Source organism: Bombina bombina, chromosome 2 (assembly GCF_027579735.1).
Source record: "Bombina bombina isolate aBomBom1 chromosome 2, aBomBom1.pri, whole genome shotgun sequence".
NCBI classification, from domain to species: Eukaryota; Metazoa; Chordata; class Amphibia; order Anura; family Bombinatoridae; genus Bombina; species Bombina bombina.
The window spans coordinates 799,335,214-799,354,238 of NC_069500.1; the positions used below are offsets into that span (position 1 = coordinate 799,335,214).

The 19,025-nt window shown below is 39.8% G+C and overlaps 1 protein-coding gene across 1 annotated transcript in view; it reads right to left on the bottom strand.

Moving 5' to 3' along the window:
- LOC128649622 (tetraspanin-3) overlaps positions 1 to 19,025 on the bottom strand; it is a 154,522-nt gene that overhangs the window by 43,718 nt on the left and 91,779 nt on the right. The window contains exons 4-5 of the mRNA XM_053702986.1: positions 16,431 to 16,520; positions 5,569 to 5,715 (exon numbers count right to left, since the gene is read on the bottom strand). Coding sequence (XP_053558961.1) covers positions 5,569 to 5,715; positions 16,431 to 16,520 — 237 coding nt within the window. The remainder of the gene's footprint in view (positions 1 to 5,568; positions 5,716 to 16,430; positions 16,521 to 19,025) is intronic.

Consider the following 19,025-nt stretch of genomic DNA (forward strand, 5'->3'; position numbering starts at 1 on the left):
CAAACTGTTTGCGGGCTTTCTTGTGCATCATCTTTAGAAGAGGCTTCCTTCTGGGATGACAGCCATGCAGACCAATTTGATGCAGTGTGTGGCATATGATCTGAGCACTGACAGGCTGACCCCCCACCCTTTCAGCAATGCTGGCAGCACTCATGTCTATTTCCAAAAGACAACCTCTGGATATGACGCTGAGAATGTGCACTCAACTCCTTTGGTCAACCATCGTCAGGCCTGTTCTGTGTGGAACCTGTACTGTGAAACCGCTGTATGGTCTTGCCCACCGTGCTGCAGCTCAGTTTCAGGGTCTTGGCAATCTTCTTATAGCCTAGGCGATCTTTATGTAGAGCAACAATTCTTTTTTTCAGATCCTCAGAGTTCTTTGCCATGTGGTGCCATGTGGAACTTTCAGTGACCAGTATGAGAGTGCGAGAGTGATAACACCAAATTTAACACATCTGCTCCCCATTCACACCTGAGACCTTGTAACACTAACGAATCACATGACAACGGGGAGGAAAAATGGCTAATTGGGCCCAATTTGGACATTTCCACTTAGGGGTGTATTCACTTTTGTTACCAACGGTTTAGACATTAATGGCTGTGTGTCAAGTTATTTTGAGGGGACAGAAAAGTTACACTGTTATACACAGGCTGTACACTCACTACTTTACATTGTAGCAAAGTGTCATTTCTTCAGTGTTGTCACATAACAAAAGATAATAAAATATTTACAAAAATGTTAGGGGTGTATTCACTTTTGTGGGATACCGATATAGATACACACACACAAGTGTGTATTTTTGCTTGTGTATGAGTGAGTAAACTTTTTTCCATATTTTGCTTAATATGAGGTAGGCACATAGTTAATTTTGTTCATCCTTAAATGCCACACACAGGGGAGAAGCTTACAAGGAAGGTTCATGGAGTTAGAGTCTAACCATTAGTAAATAAAAGTTGATACAAAAGATGTATTTACTTATATTCACTACTAAGGTTGCACCGATACCATTTTTTTTAAGACCGAGTACAAGTACCGATACTTTTTTTTAAATACACACCGATACTTTTTTAATGTCATGTCAGTTTACCAAGCACAATACAGACTAATGATTTAAGATTGCTTCTTTATCATTATGAACTGTATCTCAAAAGACATTTTGAAATAATAGAACAGTTTTATGTGCTTGTTGTCACAAAGTTCATAGAACATGTTTATAAATAAAATTATTACAATAACATATATTAATAATAACAACAATAAATAACAGCTGCAGCAGCTGAGACTGGGAAGCTTCAATTTAAAGGGGTGATTACTGGATGCAGTTGGGTTGTAGGGTGCCTATATAACTGATAAATCTGACACTTGTACTTAATACAAAGTCGTATAATTTAATTCTGAAAATAATATTGAGGAAGGAGGATCCCAGTAATCCCCTTTGAGAAAAATGGGGCATTTGTATTCTACTGACTCAACAGAAAATAGGGCTGGTCTTCATATTTTTCCTGGGCTGCTTCTTATTTCCAGTCCAGCCCTGGCTAAGGGTGTACCTCCGAGTACAGTATATTTTGAGCATAATTGTGCAAGATGAGATGCTTCCAGCTGTAAAGTAGCAGCTTTTAAAGCACTGCTCTGACGTAAAATACAAATAACAGCAATTTGTATTGGCAGAACAGAAGTGAACAATTTTTAGTTAAGTCTCCACTCCAGCTTAAAATGAAATGGGAACATACAGTTTGAAAAACGCCACAAGATGGCATATGGGTAGGAATTGGAGGTATCGGTTTAAGTATCGGTGCATTTGCACGAGTACAAGTACTCATACAAATACTTGGCATCGGCACCGATACTAGTATCGGTGCAACCCTATTCACTACTAATCCATTCACTGCTTTGGTATATTGATTTAAAAAAAATAAAAAACGTGTATACCTGTCTGACAAGAGATTTGTTTTGCACTATATTATACTGATGGGGATCATGAAAAGGGATCAAAGGTGAAAAGTTTAAGAAGCTTTTATCAATAGGATATATTGAAAAATATATACACTGACCTAAGAATATTCATTTCGGTTTAAAAAAACAAAAATAAAAACACAAAAACAGTTAAAAGGACCATTAAACAGTAGAAGTGCATAATTAAAATGTGCATGATAAAAAGACAGACAATACAATGATGATAGAGCTGATTCTACACTTACTTTTCAAGTCTTGTCAATTTTAAACACAGCGCTCTGAATTTTAAACTACAGACATTGGGGATGATTTATCAAGGGCCAAATGGCCCCTGATGCCCCGGTTTCCGTGCAAGCCTCCTTAAATAGTCCACCACCTCTGAGCCTGCGGACATCAATCTGCCTGATCCTATACGATCGAGTTGATTGACCCCCCTGGGAATCTGCAGCGGGCGGCATTGCACAAGCAGTACACCAGAAATGCTTGTGCAGTGTTAAATGCCGGCAGCGTATGAGCGCTGAGCGGATCATGTCGGACAGACATTTGATAAAAATCGCCCCATTAGGCTCCAATCAAGAAACGGCCAAGAAGTGTTCCGATAATCTACTTAATACCATTGGTCCAGGAAGGCACATGACCACAACACACGCTGAACATACTCTCTTGTTTACAAGCTGAACGCCGCAGAAGGCAGGAGAGGTTGAGAGTGCTATCAGCGATTCAGCAAGTAGAGAAACCGCTAACCGAGTAAGATTTCGTATTCCGGTAAGAGCTGGGGGTTATAACATTATTTGGAGTCCTGTCTGTATATCGGATCATAATAGGACTATGTGACACAATACATCTTATGTCAAATCCTTGATATCACGTATATTGTATATTTTGAAAGTATTTACATTTCTTATGGATACATCTTTTAGACATTTGTATTGATTTTATCTTGTAGACCCCCGATGGTTTATTATTATTGTTTACAATAAATATTGTTTTAATAATCCACACCATATTTATTTTTATATATTTGCTGATTTTTTAGTGCACTCTTATTCTTGTTAGCATTTTGTATTTCTAAGAGATTTGGGGAAATTATCTCTCACTAAGAGGAGCCATACAAAATTATAGGGTACTATCTTTGTTTATAAAAAGACAGACTATGCAATTACATTATTAATGACAAATGTTTTCTCCCCATTTATTGGCCCCTATATCATGTGACAGCCATCAGCCAATCACAGAATAAATATACATATACTCATGCTCAGTAGGAGCTGGTGTCTCAGAAAGTGTGCATATAAAAAGACTGGGCAAAATTTGATAATGGAAGTAAATTGGGAAGTCTAAGTCTGCATGCTCTTTCTGAATTGAATCATGAATATGGGGCCCCATGGTCTGTGTGGGATTACGGAGGAAAATTACTGCTGGGACGTACTGTTATAAGTTTTGGAAATAGGCTTTGGAGTGCATTAAGGACTGCATAGCTACATCAGGTATGTTGAACACAGGTTTTTCAATGCACTGGCAAGCCCCTATCAACAGAATGAATAGTGAGCAGAATCAAATGCACATGCTGGCCCTGCTTTGTCCTATAGAAGCCTTTAGGTGCAAGGCCTAGAAGAAAAACAACAACAAAAAACTAATACAACAGGCCAATTGTTTATAAGGCAGAGCTGGAGTGTGAGATACTAGGTTTAAAGCCGCAGTGTAATAATCCAACATATACAAAATGGGGGACGCTGCTTCAATATATCAAGAGCCTCTGTATTATCAATTGTAAATTGTAGAAAATGCCCATTTTTCCTAAATGGTAAAATTGAGACCGTAAAACACCTTGTGTAATTACACTTCTATTGTCTTGCTATAGAATGACACATCAGCCAAGTTTAAATATTATTAAAAATCTTGTTTGCTGCAATTGTATTTCAACAGCCAAACTCAACCCACCACTTGCCTCATTTGGAAAAGCCAAACTGGGCTTGAGTCTACATCTGACAGGGCTAGTCAGTCATGGTCAGCATGCTAGTATGCTAGTATAAGGTGCATTGTCTTGCTGTTCTCATCTCTTAAAAGCCAATTAGGGACATGTATGTAGCAGGGTTAGCATTGAGATGTTTGTAGTTTACTGTTTCAGTTCTGAGAATTGGAAAATGTTATTTTCAGGGCTAAATTGCATGAGAAGGGAGTAAAATAAAGTATATAACAAGGTTGTATATTAACCATTTATATTAAATCTTAACAGGTTTACTACCCCTTTAAAGACATTATAGTACAATACATTAGTAATAGATTGGAAAACTGTTATGTATTATAATATGTATTAGATATGTGCATTCCAACGAAATTTAAAGAAAACCAAAAAATAATGACAAAATTCATCAGTAGTATTTATTCTTTTATTTATTTATTTTTTAATTACTTTTAAAAGGAAGTCTAGTCATGATTCAGATAAAGCAGGCAATTTTAAGCAACTTTCTAATTTACTCCCATTCATTTGTCTTCGTTCTCTTGTTATCTGTATTTGAAAAAGCAAAAATGTAAGCTTAGGAGCTTGCTGATTGGTGGCTACATTTTTGCTTTTTAAAATAAAGATAGCAAGAGAACGAAGAAAATTGAGAATAGGAGTAAATGAGAAAGTTGCATGTTCTATCTGAATCATGAAAGTTTAATTTTGACTAGACTATCCCTTTAAAGGGTTAATACTTACCTTTTGCGTGCTGGATAGCCACGCTAACTGGTCTTCTTCAGAGTCCTGGCTATGCCAACAGAAGGCTTAGTGTGGCGGCTCCCAGGGCCTGCACTAAAGGAGAAGCCTCCTATTAGTGCGGCCGAGTTTCTGTGAAGAGGACCTGGTTAGCGCAGCTCTACAGCATGCAAAAGGTAGGTATAAAGCTACAGGTGAACTTTCCCCTGTAGCTTTCAAACATTTAACAAAAACAAATGTGAATGTAAAATATTCAGTATTTGTTTAATTTTACAACAAAACCAATACAAAAAGTGCAGCCAACGAATATTCAGGGAAACAAATGTACCCGAATATAAGTTATGCAAAATTCAGACAAAACTCATTTTTCGTGGTTGCACATCCCTAATACGTATTAGATTTATAATAAAAAAAATATATTTACTATATGCTCTACTGAAGAGGACTTACACAAATTAAATCTCTCATAATAGTGAAAAGATCTCCTCCCCATTAAAAGGGAACACTCCCCTTAAAATTTCTCCATTCAACATCCTATTGCAGGAGGTGCCCACTTTATATGCTAAATCCATTCTAAACCATAACATTTGGGTTTGCAAAACAGTGATCAAAAAGCTAAACATGAACGCTAGACAAAAGGGCTCTTATTTTATACAATTTACTCACTTTTTTTTTTTTTTTTTATCCCCCTTCTAACTTTACCCCTCTCCTTACTCAGCATAGAGCAATGGGCGTTAAAAAAAAAAAAAAAAAAAAAAAAAATTGAAAGTTCAGGGCAGCACATCTGATATTTGGGGACACTACAGTAATGAATGTAGTTTTAGGCATCCACCAGTATATGCCTAAAACAGCCATTACAGAGAGTATTAATAGCCTCAACTGACTGAACATGCACCAGAACATCTCTAGTATTTACCTCTTGATATAGCTGATTTGGAAGGGAGACATCTCCAGTGCACCATGTAAATGTTGTGTTACAACAGGTCTTTGGTACACTTGAATTTTGTTCGTACCATGAAGTGATTTCCCAGTCAGTGTAATTATTTAAGCCGCAGCACTTTAGCTAAAAACAGGAGAAAGGGTAATAATTGGGTTAACAAGTGTGTAACATTAATTCAAACGCTGACTTGTAGAAAGATAGAGATCTATAGCTATATATCTCTTTTTTTATGAAATTGACAGAAAAACATGAAAATTAAGGAACGTTTATTTTTCTAACAGTTATCTATGTTTTTAAACAATAAAACTGGGATCAAAGACTTTCCTCCTTTAGAAGTAGGGATTATTAGGTCTAGCTTATTAAATATTGGAAAGAAGAGGTTAGCAGCAACCTAGCAAGAATACCATATAAAATTAATGAATGAATTATATTTGACCCCTGCACTGCTAAACAAATGGAATATAGATATTTTTCTTTTGTGTCCTAAAATGTAATCTGCCACGGGCAGATTTGATTAATTTATTGTGGTACTGTCCAAAAATAATACATTTAACCCCTTAATGACCGAGGACGTGCAGGGTACGTCCTCAAAAAAAAGGCAGTTAATGCCTGAGGACGTACCCTGCACGTCCTCGGTGTGGAAAGCAGCTGGAAGCGATCCTGCTCGCTTCCAGCTGCTTTCCGGTTATTGCAGTGATGCCTCGATATGGAGGCATCCTGCAATAACTTTACATGGCCATCCGATGCAGAGAGAGCCACTCTGTGGCCCTCCCTGCACCGGACATCGATGGCCGGTATCGTTGGTGGGTGGGAGCCGACTTGGGAGGCGGGTGGGCGGCCATCGGTGTATCTTCTGCCATCAAGGGGGGCGGGATCGGAGGCGGGGCCGTTAGGGGGCGCGCGGGAGCGCGCACGTGCACGGAGGTTGGCGGGTGGGCGCGTGCACGGGGTGGGAGCGGGTGGGAACCGCTACACTACGGAAAATATTGCTATGAAAAAGGGCCAAATCTTGTTTGTGCAAAAGCACAAAAATAGATCGTGGAGGGGTGGGGGGTTGGTTTTGTGTGGGGGGAAGCTACACTACAGAAAATTTTAATAAAAATAAAAAAAACCCATATTTTCTTCTAAACTGGGTACTGGCAGACAGCTGCCAGTACCCAAGATGGCGCATATTAAGTTAGATTGGGAGGGTTATAGAGCTGTTTGGGGGGGATCAGTGAGGTTGGGGGCTAAGGGGGGATCGTACACAGCAGCATATGTAAATATGCTTTTTAAAAACACAAAAAAACAACAAATATAGCTTTTATTTTAGTACTGGCAGACTTTCTGCCAGTACTTAAGATGGCGGGGACAATTGTGGGGTGGGGGAGGGAAGAGAGCTGTTTGGGAGGGATCAGGGGGTCTGATGTTTCAGGTGGGAGGCTGAGCTCTACACTAAATGTGATATTAACCCTGCAAGCTCCCTACAAGCTACCTAATTAACCCCTTCACTGCTCGCCATAATACACGTGTGATGCGCAGCGGCATTTAGCGGCCTTCTAAATACCAAAAAGCAACGCCAAAGCCATATATGTCTGCTATTTCTGAACAAAGGGGATCCCAGAGAAGCATTTACAACCATTTGTGCCATAATTGCACACGCTGTTTGTAAATGATTTCAGTGAGAAACCTAAAGTTTGTGAAAAAATTTGTGAAAAAGTGAACAATTTTTTTTATTTGATCGCATTTGGCGGTGAAATGGTGGCATGAAATATACCAAAATGGGCCTAGATCAATACTTGGGGTTGTCTACTACACTACACTAAAGCTAAAATTACCCCAAAAAGCTCCCTACATGCTCCCTAATTAACCCCTTCACTGCTGGGCATAATACACGTGTGGTGCGCAGTGGCATGCTAATTACCAAAAAGCAACACCAAAGCCATATAAGTCTGCTATTTCTGAACAAAGGGGATCCCAGAGAAGAATTTACAACCATTTGTGCCATAATTGCATAAGCTGTTTGTAAATAATTTCAGTGAGAATCCTAAAGTTTGTGAAAAAAATTGTGAAAAAGTGAACAATTTTTTTTATTTGATCGCATTTGGCGGTGAAATGGTGGCATGAAATATACCAAAATTGGCCTAGATCAATACTTTGGGATGTCTACTAAAAAAAAATATATACATGTCAATGGATATTCAGAGATTCCTTAAAGATATTAGTGTTCTAATGTAACTAGCGCTAATTTTGAAAAAAAAATGGTTTGGAAATAGCAAAGTGCTATTTGTATTTATGGCCCTATAACTTGCAAAAAAAGCAAAGAACATGTAAACATTGGGTATTTCTAAACTCAGGACAAAATTTAGAAACTATTTAGCATGGGTGTTTTTTGGTGGTTGTAGATGTGTAACAGATTTTGGGGGTCAAAGTTAGAAAAAGTGTATTTTTTTTCAATTTTTCCTCATATTTTATAATTTTTTTTATAGTAAATTATAAGATATGATGAAAATAATGGTATCTTTAGAAAGTCCATTTAATGGCGAGAAAAACGGTATATAATATGTGTGGGTACAGTAAATGAGTAAGAGGAGAATTACAGCTAAACACAAACACCTCAAAAATGTAAAAATAGCCTTGGTCCCAAACGGAAAGAAAATGGAAAAGTGCTGCGGTCATTAAGGGGTTAAAAAAAAAGTTTTTGAAATTAAAGTTTTATCTTAATAAAAAATATTAAATAAAGGGAATTTAATGTTGCACTTTGAGTCGAGTGTTTATATTGGAGTTATTTCACTTTGTTTTCCTCTCTCTGTATATTATGTAATAAGTGCTGGCGAGATGTGGAAGGATGTTGAGTGAGAAGATTTTTTTTTCTCTCTGAGGGAAGAAAGAGGAAAGGTCTAGTCCCTCTTATGACTTAATTTAAGTAATAATTAATAAGAAATAGAAAGTCGGGGAATTATTGATTGAAAGGTTGTATGGTTCTTGTAAAGTAAAATGGAGACAATGTATTATTTTTTATGATGACAAGGTTTTTGTTTTAATATGCAACCTTATGTTACTTATTCATAATTTAAAGCAATACTAGATAAAAAGATATTAATAAATACAATAATAAAACTACAGCATCCCTTTTAAGGGAGAGGAAACCAACATTTTATTACATGATTTGGATAGAACATACGATTTTAAACAACTTTCCAATTTACTTCTATTATCAAGTTTGTTAATTGTTATCCTTTGCTGAAGGAACAGCACTGCACTACTGGCAGCTAGCTGAACACATCTAGTCAGCCAATCACAATTGACAAATGTGTGCAGTCACCAATTAGCAGCAGCTCCCACTAGTGTAGTATATGTGCATATTCTTTTTCAATAAGGGATACCAATAGAACAAAGCACATTTGAAAATAGAAGTGAATTTAAAAGGGTCTTAAAATTACATGCTCTATCATAATAATGCTAGTTTAATTTTGACTTTCCTATCCCTTTAAATAGCACTTAAAGTGACAGTCTACTTGTTGTTTTGTATTGTTTAAAAAGATAGATAACTCCTTTATTACTACTTCTCCAGCTTTCCACAACCAACATTGTTATATTAATTTACTTAAAGGGACATTAAACCCCCAAAAAATCTTTCATGATTCAGATAGAGGATACAATTTTAAACATTCTAATTTACTTCTATTATCTAATTTGATTTATTCTTTAGATATCCGTTGTTGAAGAAATAGCAATGCACATGGTTGAGTCAATCACACAAGACATCTATGTGCAGCCACCAATCAGCAGCTACTGAGCCTATCTAGATATGCTTTTAAGCAAAGGATACCAAGAGAATGAAGCAAATGAGATAATAGAAGTAAATTAGAAATTTGTTTAAAATTTAATTTTATTTCTAAATCATTAAGGAAAAAAATTGGGTTTCATGTCCCTTTAACCTCCAGTAATGGAAAAATAGTGTGCACTCCAATATTATGACAAAAGTAAAAAAAAAACTTTATTGTAGCATACTGCAAAGCCTACCACCCTTGGTGTTCCCAAGTTAAGGGGATAGTAGAAAGTCAACTTTCATGATTCAGACAGGGCATGTCATTATAAACTACTTTTTAAATTAACTTTTATCATCAAATTTGCTTTGTTCTCTTGCTATTCTTAGTTGAAAGATAAACCTAGGTAGGCTCATATGCCAATTTCTAAGCCCTTGAAGGCCGCCTCTGCATTTGACAGTTTTTCACAGCTAAAGGGCGTTAGTTCATGTGCTTCATATAGATAATATTGTACTCATTAAGTTATTTAAGAGTGCGCACTAACCTAAAATGCAAGTCTGAAAAAAGATCTGAGATAAGGAGGCAGTCAGCAAAAGCTTAGATACAAGGTAATTACAGAGGTAAAACAAAATTTATGTTTACCTGATAAATTATTCTCTTTCCTGGCATGAAGAGTCCACAAATCCATTCAATTACTAGTGAGAATTCAACTCCTGGCCACCAGGAGGAGGCAAAGAACACCCCAGCAAAGCTGTTAAGTATCCTCCCACTTCTCATAAACCACCAGTCATTCAGCCGAAGGAATATGGAAAGAGATGACACAAGGGTATAGAGGTGCCTGAGGTTTGAAAAAATAAACAAAAAGCCACCTTAAAAGTAAATTAAGGGTGGGTCGTTGCCTCTCCATGCCAGGAAAGAAAAGAATTTATCAGGTAAGCATACATTTTGTTTTCTTTCCAATGGCATAGAGAGTCCACAAATCCATTCACTTACTAGTGGGAACCAATACCCAAGCTAGAGGACACAGAATGGAAGGGAGGGAGAACAAGACAGGCGGACTTAAACAGAAGGCAACACCGCTTCAAGAACTTTCCTCCCAAAAGAAGCCTCAGCTGAGGCAAAAGTATTGAATTTGGAAAAATTATGCAACGAGGACCAAGTGGTCGTCTTGCAGATTTTTTCCACAGAAGCCTCATATTTGAAGGCCCAGGAAGAAGAGACAGCCCTAGTGTTGAATAAGCCGTAATTCTCTCAGGGGGATGTTGTCCAGCCAACCAAATAACACTGCTCAGCCAGAAAGGAAGAGTAGAAGTGGCCTTCTGGCCCTTAACAGAGAAAACAACAAACAGGGCAGTAGTTTGCTGAAAATCTCTAGTTGCCTGCAGATAGAATTTCAGAGCACGCACAACATCCAGGTTATGCAACAGACGTTCCTTCTAAGAAGGATTAGGACAGAATGAAGGAACAACAATTTCCTGATTGATATTGTGGTCCGACACTACCTTGGGAAGAAATCCCAACTTAGTACTAAGGACCACCTTATCCGCATGAAAAATAAGGTAAGGGGTATCACACTGCAAAGCCGAAAGCTCAAAACTCTGCGAGCAGAAGAAAGAGAGAAACAAAACTTTCCAAGATAACAATTTAATATCAACAAACTCAAACGGAGGCTGCTGCAAAACCCTAAGAATAAGATTAAGGTTCCATGGAGGAGCAACAGGTTAAAACACAGGCCTGATTCTACCCAAGGCCTGAACAAAGGATTGAACATCTGGTATGTCTGCCAAACGTTTATGCAAAAGGACAGAGCAGAGATCTGACCCTTCAGAGTACTGACTGACAAGCCTTTCTCCAGGCTCTCCTGAAGAAAAGGAACCCACACCCGACTCCAAGAGAAGCCCCTAGATTCACACCAATTTAAAAAAAAAAAAAAAAAAGTGTATTTACGCCACACCCTATAGTAAATCTTGTGAGTTACCGGCTTACAAGCCTGAAGCATGGTATCAATAACCTTTTCTGAAAAACCATGGTTAGATAAAACTAGGCGTTCAATCTCCAATCAGTCAGCTTCAGAGAATCTAGATTTGGATGTAGGAAGGGACCCTGAAGTAGAAGATCCTTCCTTGGAGGCAATTTCCACATGGGAAAGGACAACATCTTCACCAGGTCCGCGAACCAAGTCCTGCAAGGCCACGCTGAAGCGATTAGAATCACCGAAGCCTGCTCCTGCTTGATCCAGGCTATTACCTGAGGAAGAAAGGCAAACAGAGGGAACAGATAAATTAGACCGAAGTCCCATGGCACAGCCAGAGCATCGACCAGAGCTGCTTGAGGATCCCTTGCTCTTGACCCATATTTTGGAAGCTTGGCGTTTAGACAAGATGCTATAAGATCCAACTCCGGAACTCCCCACCTGAATGTTATCATTGAGAGCACTTCCGGATGAAGAGCCCACCTGCTCAGAAAATCCGCTTCCCAGTTGTCCACACATGGGATTTGGATGGCAGAAAAATGAAAATTGTAAGACTCCGCCCACTGAAGAACACGAGTCACCTCCTTCATAGCTAATGAGCTCAGAGTTCCTCCCTAGTGGTTGATATATGCCACCAAAGTGATGTTGTCCGATTGGAATCGGATAAAGTGGACCAAACTTAATTGAGGCCAAGCTATCAAAGCACTGTAGATAGCTTTCAACTCTAGGATATTTATTGGGAGGACAGACTCCCACTGAGACCGAAGTCCCTGAGCCTGTAAAGGAACTCCACACTGCTCCCCAGCCCGAAAGGCTGGCATCTGTGGTCACAATCTCCCAAGACTGTCTCAGAAAGAACATACCCTGGGACAGATGGTCCTGGGAGATTCACCAGAACAGTCTCTCTCATCTGAGAAAGGTCCAAGTGGTCTCCATTTCATTGTCTGAGAATGCATAACTGTAGAGGTTTCAGATGGAAATGAGCAAACAGAATAATGTCCATGGAAGCCACCATGAGACCAATTAAATCCATACGTACACAGAGCCACTGAAGGACAGACAGAGGACTGAAGGGAAAGACATGTATCAAGAAGTTTGGATTTTCTGACCTCCATCAGAAAAATCTTCATGGAGATAGAGTCTATGACCGTTCCCAAAAAACACACCTTGGTATTTGGCACCAAGGAACTCTTTTCCATATTTACCTTCCACCCGTAGGAACATAGAATTGACCATAGAGAGTCCGTATGAGATCTTGCTATATGAGAAAATGGTGCCTGAACCAAGATATCGTCCAGATACGGAGCCACCGCAATGCCCAGAGATCTGACCACTGTCAGAAGAGCCCCTAGAACCTTAATAAAGATTTGAGGGGCAGTGGCAAGGCAGAAAGGAAGGGCTACAAATGGAAAGTGTTTGTCCAGTAAGGCAAACCGCAGGAATTGGAAAAGTTCCCTGTGAATAGGATCATGAAGGTATGAATCCTTCAGGTCTATGGTAATCATGAATTGACACTCCTGGACCAAAGGGAGAATAGAACGGATAGTATCCATTTTGAAGGAAGGAACCTTGAGAAATTTGTTAAGACTCTTGAGGTCCAAAATGGGTTGAAACGTTCCCTCTTTCTTGGGAACCACAAAAAGGGTGGAATAGAATTCCTGACCCTTTTCTACCAGATTAACTGGAACAAACACTCCCAGAGAAGCAAAATCCTTTACGCCATTTAAGAAAGCTCCTCTCTTTACCGATTATCTTGAGAGAAGAAATCTGTGCCTGGGAGGACAAGATTTGAATCCTATCTTGTATCCCTGGGAGACTACCTCCACTGCCCAAGGATCTTGGACATTGTCAATCCAAGCCTGCTGAAAGAAGGAAAGCTTGCCCCCCAACTGATCCAAGACACTGGCTCAGGGGCGGCCCCTTGATGCTGATTTAGAGTCAGAGGAAGGCTTCTTTAAATGCTTACCCTTTTCCCAAGGCTGGTTAGATCTCCATGAGGTCTTGGCCTGCTTATGTTTAGAACATGAGGAGAACTTCTGTCCTTTGAAGTTGCAAAAGGAACAAAAATTAGAATTTTGTCAACCCATGCATCTACACTTGTCCTGTGGCAGGAAGGCTCCCTTTCCACCAGTAACAGTAGAAATTATTTCAGTCAGACCAGGACCGAATAAGGTATTGCCCTTAAAGAGTAGAGACAGAAGCTTAGACTTGGACGTCACATCTGCAGACCAAGTCTTTAAATATAGGGCTCTATGAGAAAAAACGGCAAAGCTAGAAATCTTTGCCCCTGAGCAAACTACTTGCATGCTGGCATCACAGATATTGGTATATATATATATATATAGGTATTGGCCAGCTTTAAGGCCTTGATCCCTATCATGGATTTCCTCTATCTTAGTCTCCTCCGAAAACCAGATCGGACAAGAAGCCGGACCAATAAGACGCCGCTCCAGCAACTCTCGCAATACTAGCAACAGGTTGCCATTGAAGACCCTGGTGTACAAACATCTTTCTTAAAGGGACACTGAAACCAAATTTTTTCTCTTTCATGATTTAGATAGATCATGCATTTTTAAGCAACTTTCTAATTTACTCCTGTTATCAATTTTTCTTTGTTCTTGCTTTCTTTATTTGAAAAATAAGGCATCTAAGCTAAGGAGTCAGCCAATTTTTGGTTCAGCACCATGGACAGCACTTGTTTATTTATGCTGTCCAATTGGCAAGGACAAACCAAGTTGTGAACCAAAAATGGGACGGCTTCTAAACATACATTCATGCTTTTCAAATAAAGATAGCAAGAGAATGAAGAAAAAATGATAATAGGAGTAAATTAGAAAGTTGCTTAAAATTGCATGCTCTATCTGAACCATGAAAGAAAAAAAATTGAGTTTAGTGTCCCTTTTAATAACCCTCCAGTTTCCTATCCATAGGGTCCTTGAAAGATGAACTACCCTCTAGAGGAATAGTGGTCCTCTTGACTAAAGTGGATATAGCGCCCTTTACCTTAGGAACAGTGCACCAAAGATCTCGCACAAAGTCAACAGGAAACATCTTTTTAAAAACAGGAGACAGGGAAAAAGGAACACCCAGCTTCTCCCATTCCCGAGATATAATGTCAGGCATGTGATCTGGAATAGGAAATACTTCCACAGATTTGGGTTTGACATCAAAAACCCTTAAGTTTATTAGCCTTTTAAGGAGTCTGACTGTAGGCTCAGAGTCTTCCAAAGTAGCTAAGACCTCGTGATCATCCTCAGATAACAGATAGACTGACTAACGCAGCCTTGGCGGAATCAGAACTACTAGATTGAGAAACATTCTTAGGTTTTCTTTTTCTCTTACCAGCAATAGGTAAGGCACTCAAAGCTGCAGAAGTTAGTTGTGCAGTAAAATCACCTGGTATATATATGCCAGGAGCTGACTGAGAGGAACTGCAAGGCACTGCTTGTGTAACTGCCAAAGACTGCAACGTCTGAGGAGAAAGATGAGGAATGCTACGGATAACATTATCCTGAGAGACAGATGGCTCTTAAGTGGAATCTTTATTTTTAGAAAGTAACATTTTATTCTTTGCCATAAAAGGCATTTTGCAAAAGATAAATTATTATCAGCATCCATAGTCCCGTGGTGTATATAAAAACAAAACACAAAGAAAAATAAAATTTCCCTGCAGGGTATTCAGAAAAATAAAACATTTTCATAAAATTATATAGTTAGGATCTAGAGAAAAACCTTTCAGGCAGCTCAATTCCCCAGCTCTGCTGGATTAGACTCACCCCACCGGTGACCATGATCCACTTCCACTAGTAAAAAACGATCTTCAGCAACCAGGATCTGCTCCTAGGAGAAAACAGACTCTCCAAGACCAGTATGCTCCACAGATAGACTGACTACCGCATCAGACGGAGATCCGGATATGGGCTGCTCCGCAACAGAAAGAGAGCCGGAAACGGACCGCGCCACAAATAGAGGCACAAGAAGAGAAGCGGTCACATGATCTTTTTTTTTTTCTTTTTTTTTTAAATGCGAAGTGCAACATCGAAACTCCGGTAAAAGCGCGCGAATGCAGAGCAAATAAAAAAAAATTACAATGCCTGATCAGTACGAACTGCACCTACAAAGGGCAGGAACTAACACCACCAAAAATCTTAACTGTCATCACTGTATGAGAGAAAACCCAACTGTCTAACACATTGCTTCATGTTCCACAGGGGATATCGCACCTATTGCTGTGAGAGATCGGTTGTGGTCCCAATAAATAAACTCCAGCCTGACTACCCCACACAAAAAAAAAAGGGTAACCCCTTCAGAGCCAATCAATAATAAGGAACTCTCCTTTAGAGCCTCTTTGTAACAGTGCCCAGCCTCTGCTGCCCAGGAATTATATCACCAAATGTCAAGAGATATTTAACCCCTTAAAATGTCCACCTCGTCTGGAAGGGTTAGCCCTCTAAGTGCTGATACTTTCTAACCTAGAAAGAGAGCACTTACCTGTGGATCCGCAGTAGGGCAGGTACAGCAACAGGTATGACAAACTAAGCCGACCTCTGACAGGGAACTGTAGAGAAAGAAAAGCAGAGTAACTAACCCTGGTTTTCTATATAGGGGTAGCATAAATTTTAGAAGGGAAGCAAGGACTACCTTGCTGTCTTCGAACTGCTAAAGTCACAATTACTCTTACTAAAGAGGATTACATTGACACAGCATAACCCCAATTCTTGCTTGCAAGGAAAAGTACCTATTAAAGGATTTTTTATCTTCAGATACCATCTTCGCACATCCTCCTGATGTACAAGGCATAGAATGACTGGAGGTTTATGGGAAGTGGGAGTTATACTTAACAGCTTTGCCTCCTCCTAGAGTTGAATTCCCACTAGTAATTGAAGAGATTTGTGGACTCTCCATGCTATTGGAAAGAAAAAGTACATTTCTATAACAGTGTTGGCTGTGCAAAACTGGGGTATGGTAAATAAAGAGAGATAATCTATCATTTTAAATAATAACATTTTTGGTGTTTTCTATCCCTTTAAGGTTTCATATTCATGCTAAAGGACTTCAAAACAAAAGCAAACAAAGAAAGAAAGAAACTAACAACAGGTACACAAAACAAAATCTACCTCTTTTTGAACTTTGTCGACAGCACCATCAGAGTAACTGCCATTATAATGTGTGAATTCACCAACCATTGGGTTCAACTCGTAGTCCATCTGCAAAATGTTAAAGGGACACTCAAGTCAAAAAAAAAAAAAAAATCTTATGATTCAGAAAGAGCACACAATTTAAAAAAACATAATTTATGCTTACCTGATAAATTCCTTTCTTCTGTAGTGTGATCAGTCCACGGGTCATCATTACTTCTGGGATATTACTCCTCCCCAACAGGAAGTGCAAGAGGATTCACCCAGCAGAGCTGCATATAGCTCCTCCCCTCTACGTCACTCCCAGTCATTCGACCAAGGACCAACGAGAAAGGAAAAGCCAAGGGTGAAGTGGTGACTGGAGTATAAATTAAAAAATATTTACCTGCCTTAAAAACAGGGCGGGCCGTGGACTGATCACACTACAGAAGAAAGGAATTTATCAGGTAAGCATAAATTATGTTTTCTTCTGTTAAGTGTGATCAGTCCACGGGTCATCATTACTTCTGGGATACCAATACCAAAGCAAAAGTACACGGATGACGGGAGGGATAGGCAGGCTCTTTATACAGAAGGAACCACTGCCTGAAGAACCTTTCTCCCAAAAATAGCCCCCGATGAAGCAAAAGTGTCAAATTTGTAAAATTTGGAAAAAGTATGAAGCGAAGACCAAGTTGCAGCCTTGCAAATCTGTTCAACAGAGGCCTCATTCTTGAAGGCCCAAGTGGAAGCCACAGCTCTAGTAGAATGAGCTGTAATTCTTTCAGGAGGCTGCTGTCCAGCAGTCTCATAAGCTAAACGAATTATGCTACGAAGCCAAAAAGAAAGAGAGGTAGCGGAAGCTTTTTGACCTCTCCTCTGCCCAGAGTAAATGACAAACAGAGAAGACGTTTGTCGAAATTCCTTAGTTGCCTGTAAGTAAAATTTTAGAGCACGGACTACATCCAGGTTGTGCAGTAGACGTTCCTTCTTTGAAGAAGGATTTGGGCATAAAGAAGGAACAACAATCTCTTGATTGATATTCCTGTTAGTAACTACCTTAGGTAAGAACCCAGGTTTACTACGCAGGACTACCTTATCCGAATGAAAAATCAAATAAGGAGAATCACAATGTAAGGCTGATAATTCAGAGACTCTTCGAGCCGAGGAAATAGCCATTAAAAATAGAACTTTCCAAGATAACAACTTTATATCAATGGAATGAAGGGGTTCAAACGGAACGCCCTGTAAAACATTAAGAACAAGGTTTAAACTCCATGGTGGAGCAACAGTTTTAAACACAGGCTTAATCCTGGCCAAAGCCTGACAAAAAGCCTGGACGTCAGGAACTTCTGACAGACGTTTGTGTAACAGAATGGACAGAGCTGAGATCTGTCCCTTTAATGAACTAGCAGATAAACCCTTTTCTAAACCTTCTTGTAGAAAAGACAATATCCTAGGAATCCTAACCTTACTCCAAGAGTAACCTTTGGATTCACACCAATATAGGTATTTACGCCATATCTTATGGTAAATCTTTCTGGTAACAGGTTTCCTAGCCTGTATTAAGGTATCAATAACTGACTCAGAAAACCCACGTCTTGATAAAATCAAGCGTTCAATTTCCAAGCAGTCAGCTTCAGAGAAGTTAGATTTTGATGTTTGAAGGGACCCTGTATCAGAAGGTCCTGTTTCAGAGGTAGAGACCAAGGTGGACAGGATGACAAGTCCACCAGGTCTGCATACCAAGTCCTGCGTGGCCACGCAGGTGCTATTAGAATCACTGATGCTCTCTCTTGTTTGATTCTGGCAATCAATCGAGGAAGTAACGGGAAGGGTGGAAACACGTAAGCCATCCTGAAGTCCCAAGGTGCTGTCAGAGCATCTATCAGGACTGCTCCTGGATCCCTGGATCTGGACCCGTAACGAGGAAGCTTGGCGTTCTGTCGAGACGCCATGAGATCTATCTCTGGTTTGCCCCAACGTCGAAGTATTTGGGCAAAGACCTCCGGATGAAGTTCCCACTCCCCCGGATGAAAAGTCTGACGACTTAAGAAATCCGCCTCCCAGTTCTCCACTCCCGGGATGTGGATTGCTGACAGGTGGCAAGAGTGAGACTCTGCCCAGCGAATTATCTTTGATACTTCCATCATAGCTAGGGAGCTTCTTGTCCCTCCCTGATGGTTGATGTAAGCTACAGTCGTGATGTTGTCCGACTGAAACCTGATGAACCCCTGAGTTGTCAACTGGGGCCAAGCCAGGAGGGCATTGAGAACTGCTCTCAATTCCAGAATGTTTATTGGCAGGAGACTCTCCTCCTGACTCCATTGTCCCTGAGCCTTCAGAGAATTCCAGACGGCACCCCAACCTAGAAGGCTGGCGTCTGTTGTTACAATTGTCCAGTCTGGTCTGCTGAATGGCATCCCCCTGGACAGATGTGGCCGAGAAAGCCACCATAGAAGAGAATTTCTGGTCTCTTGATCCAGATTCAGAGAAGGGGATAAGTCTGAGTAATCCCCATTCCACTGACTTAGCATGCACAGTTGCAGTGGTCTGAGGTGTAAGCGTGCAAAGGGTACTATGTCCATTGCCGCT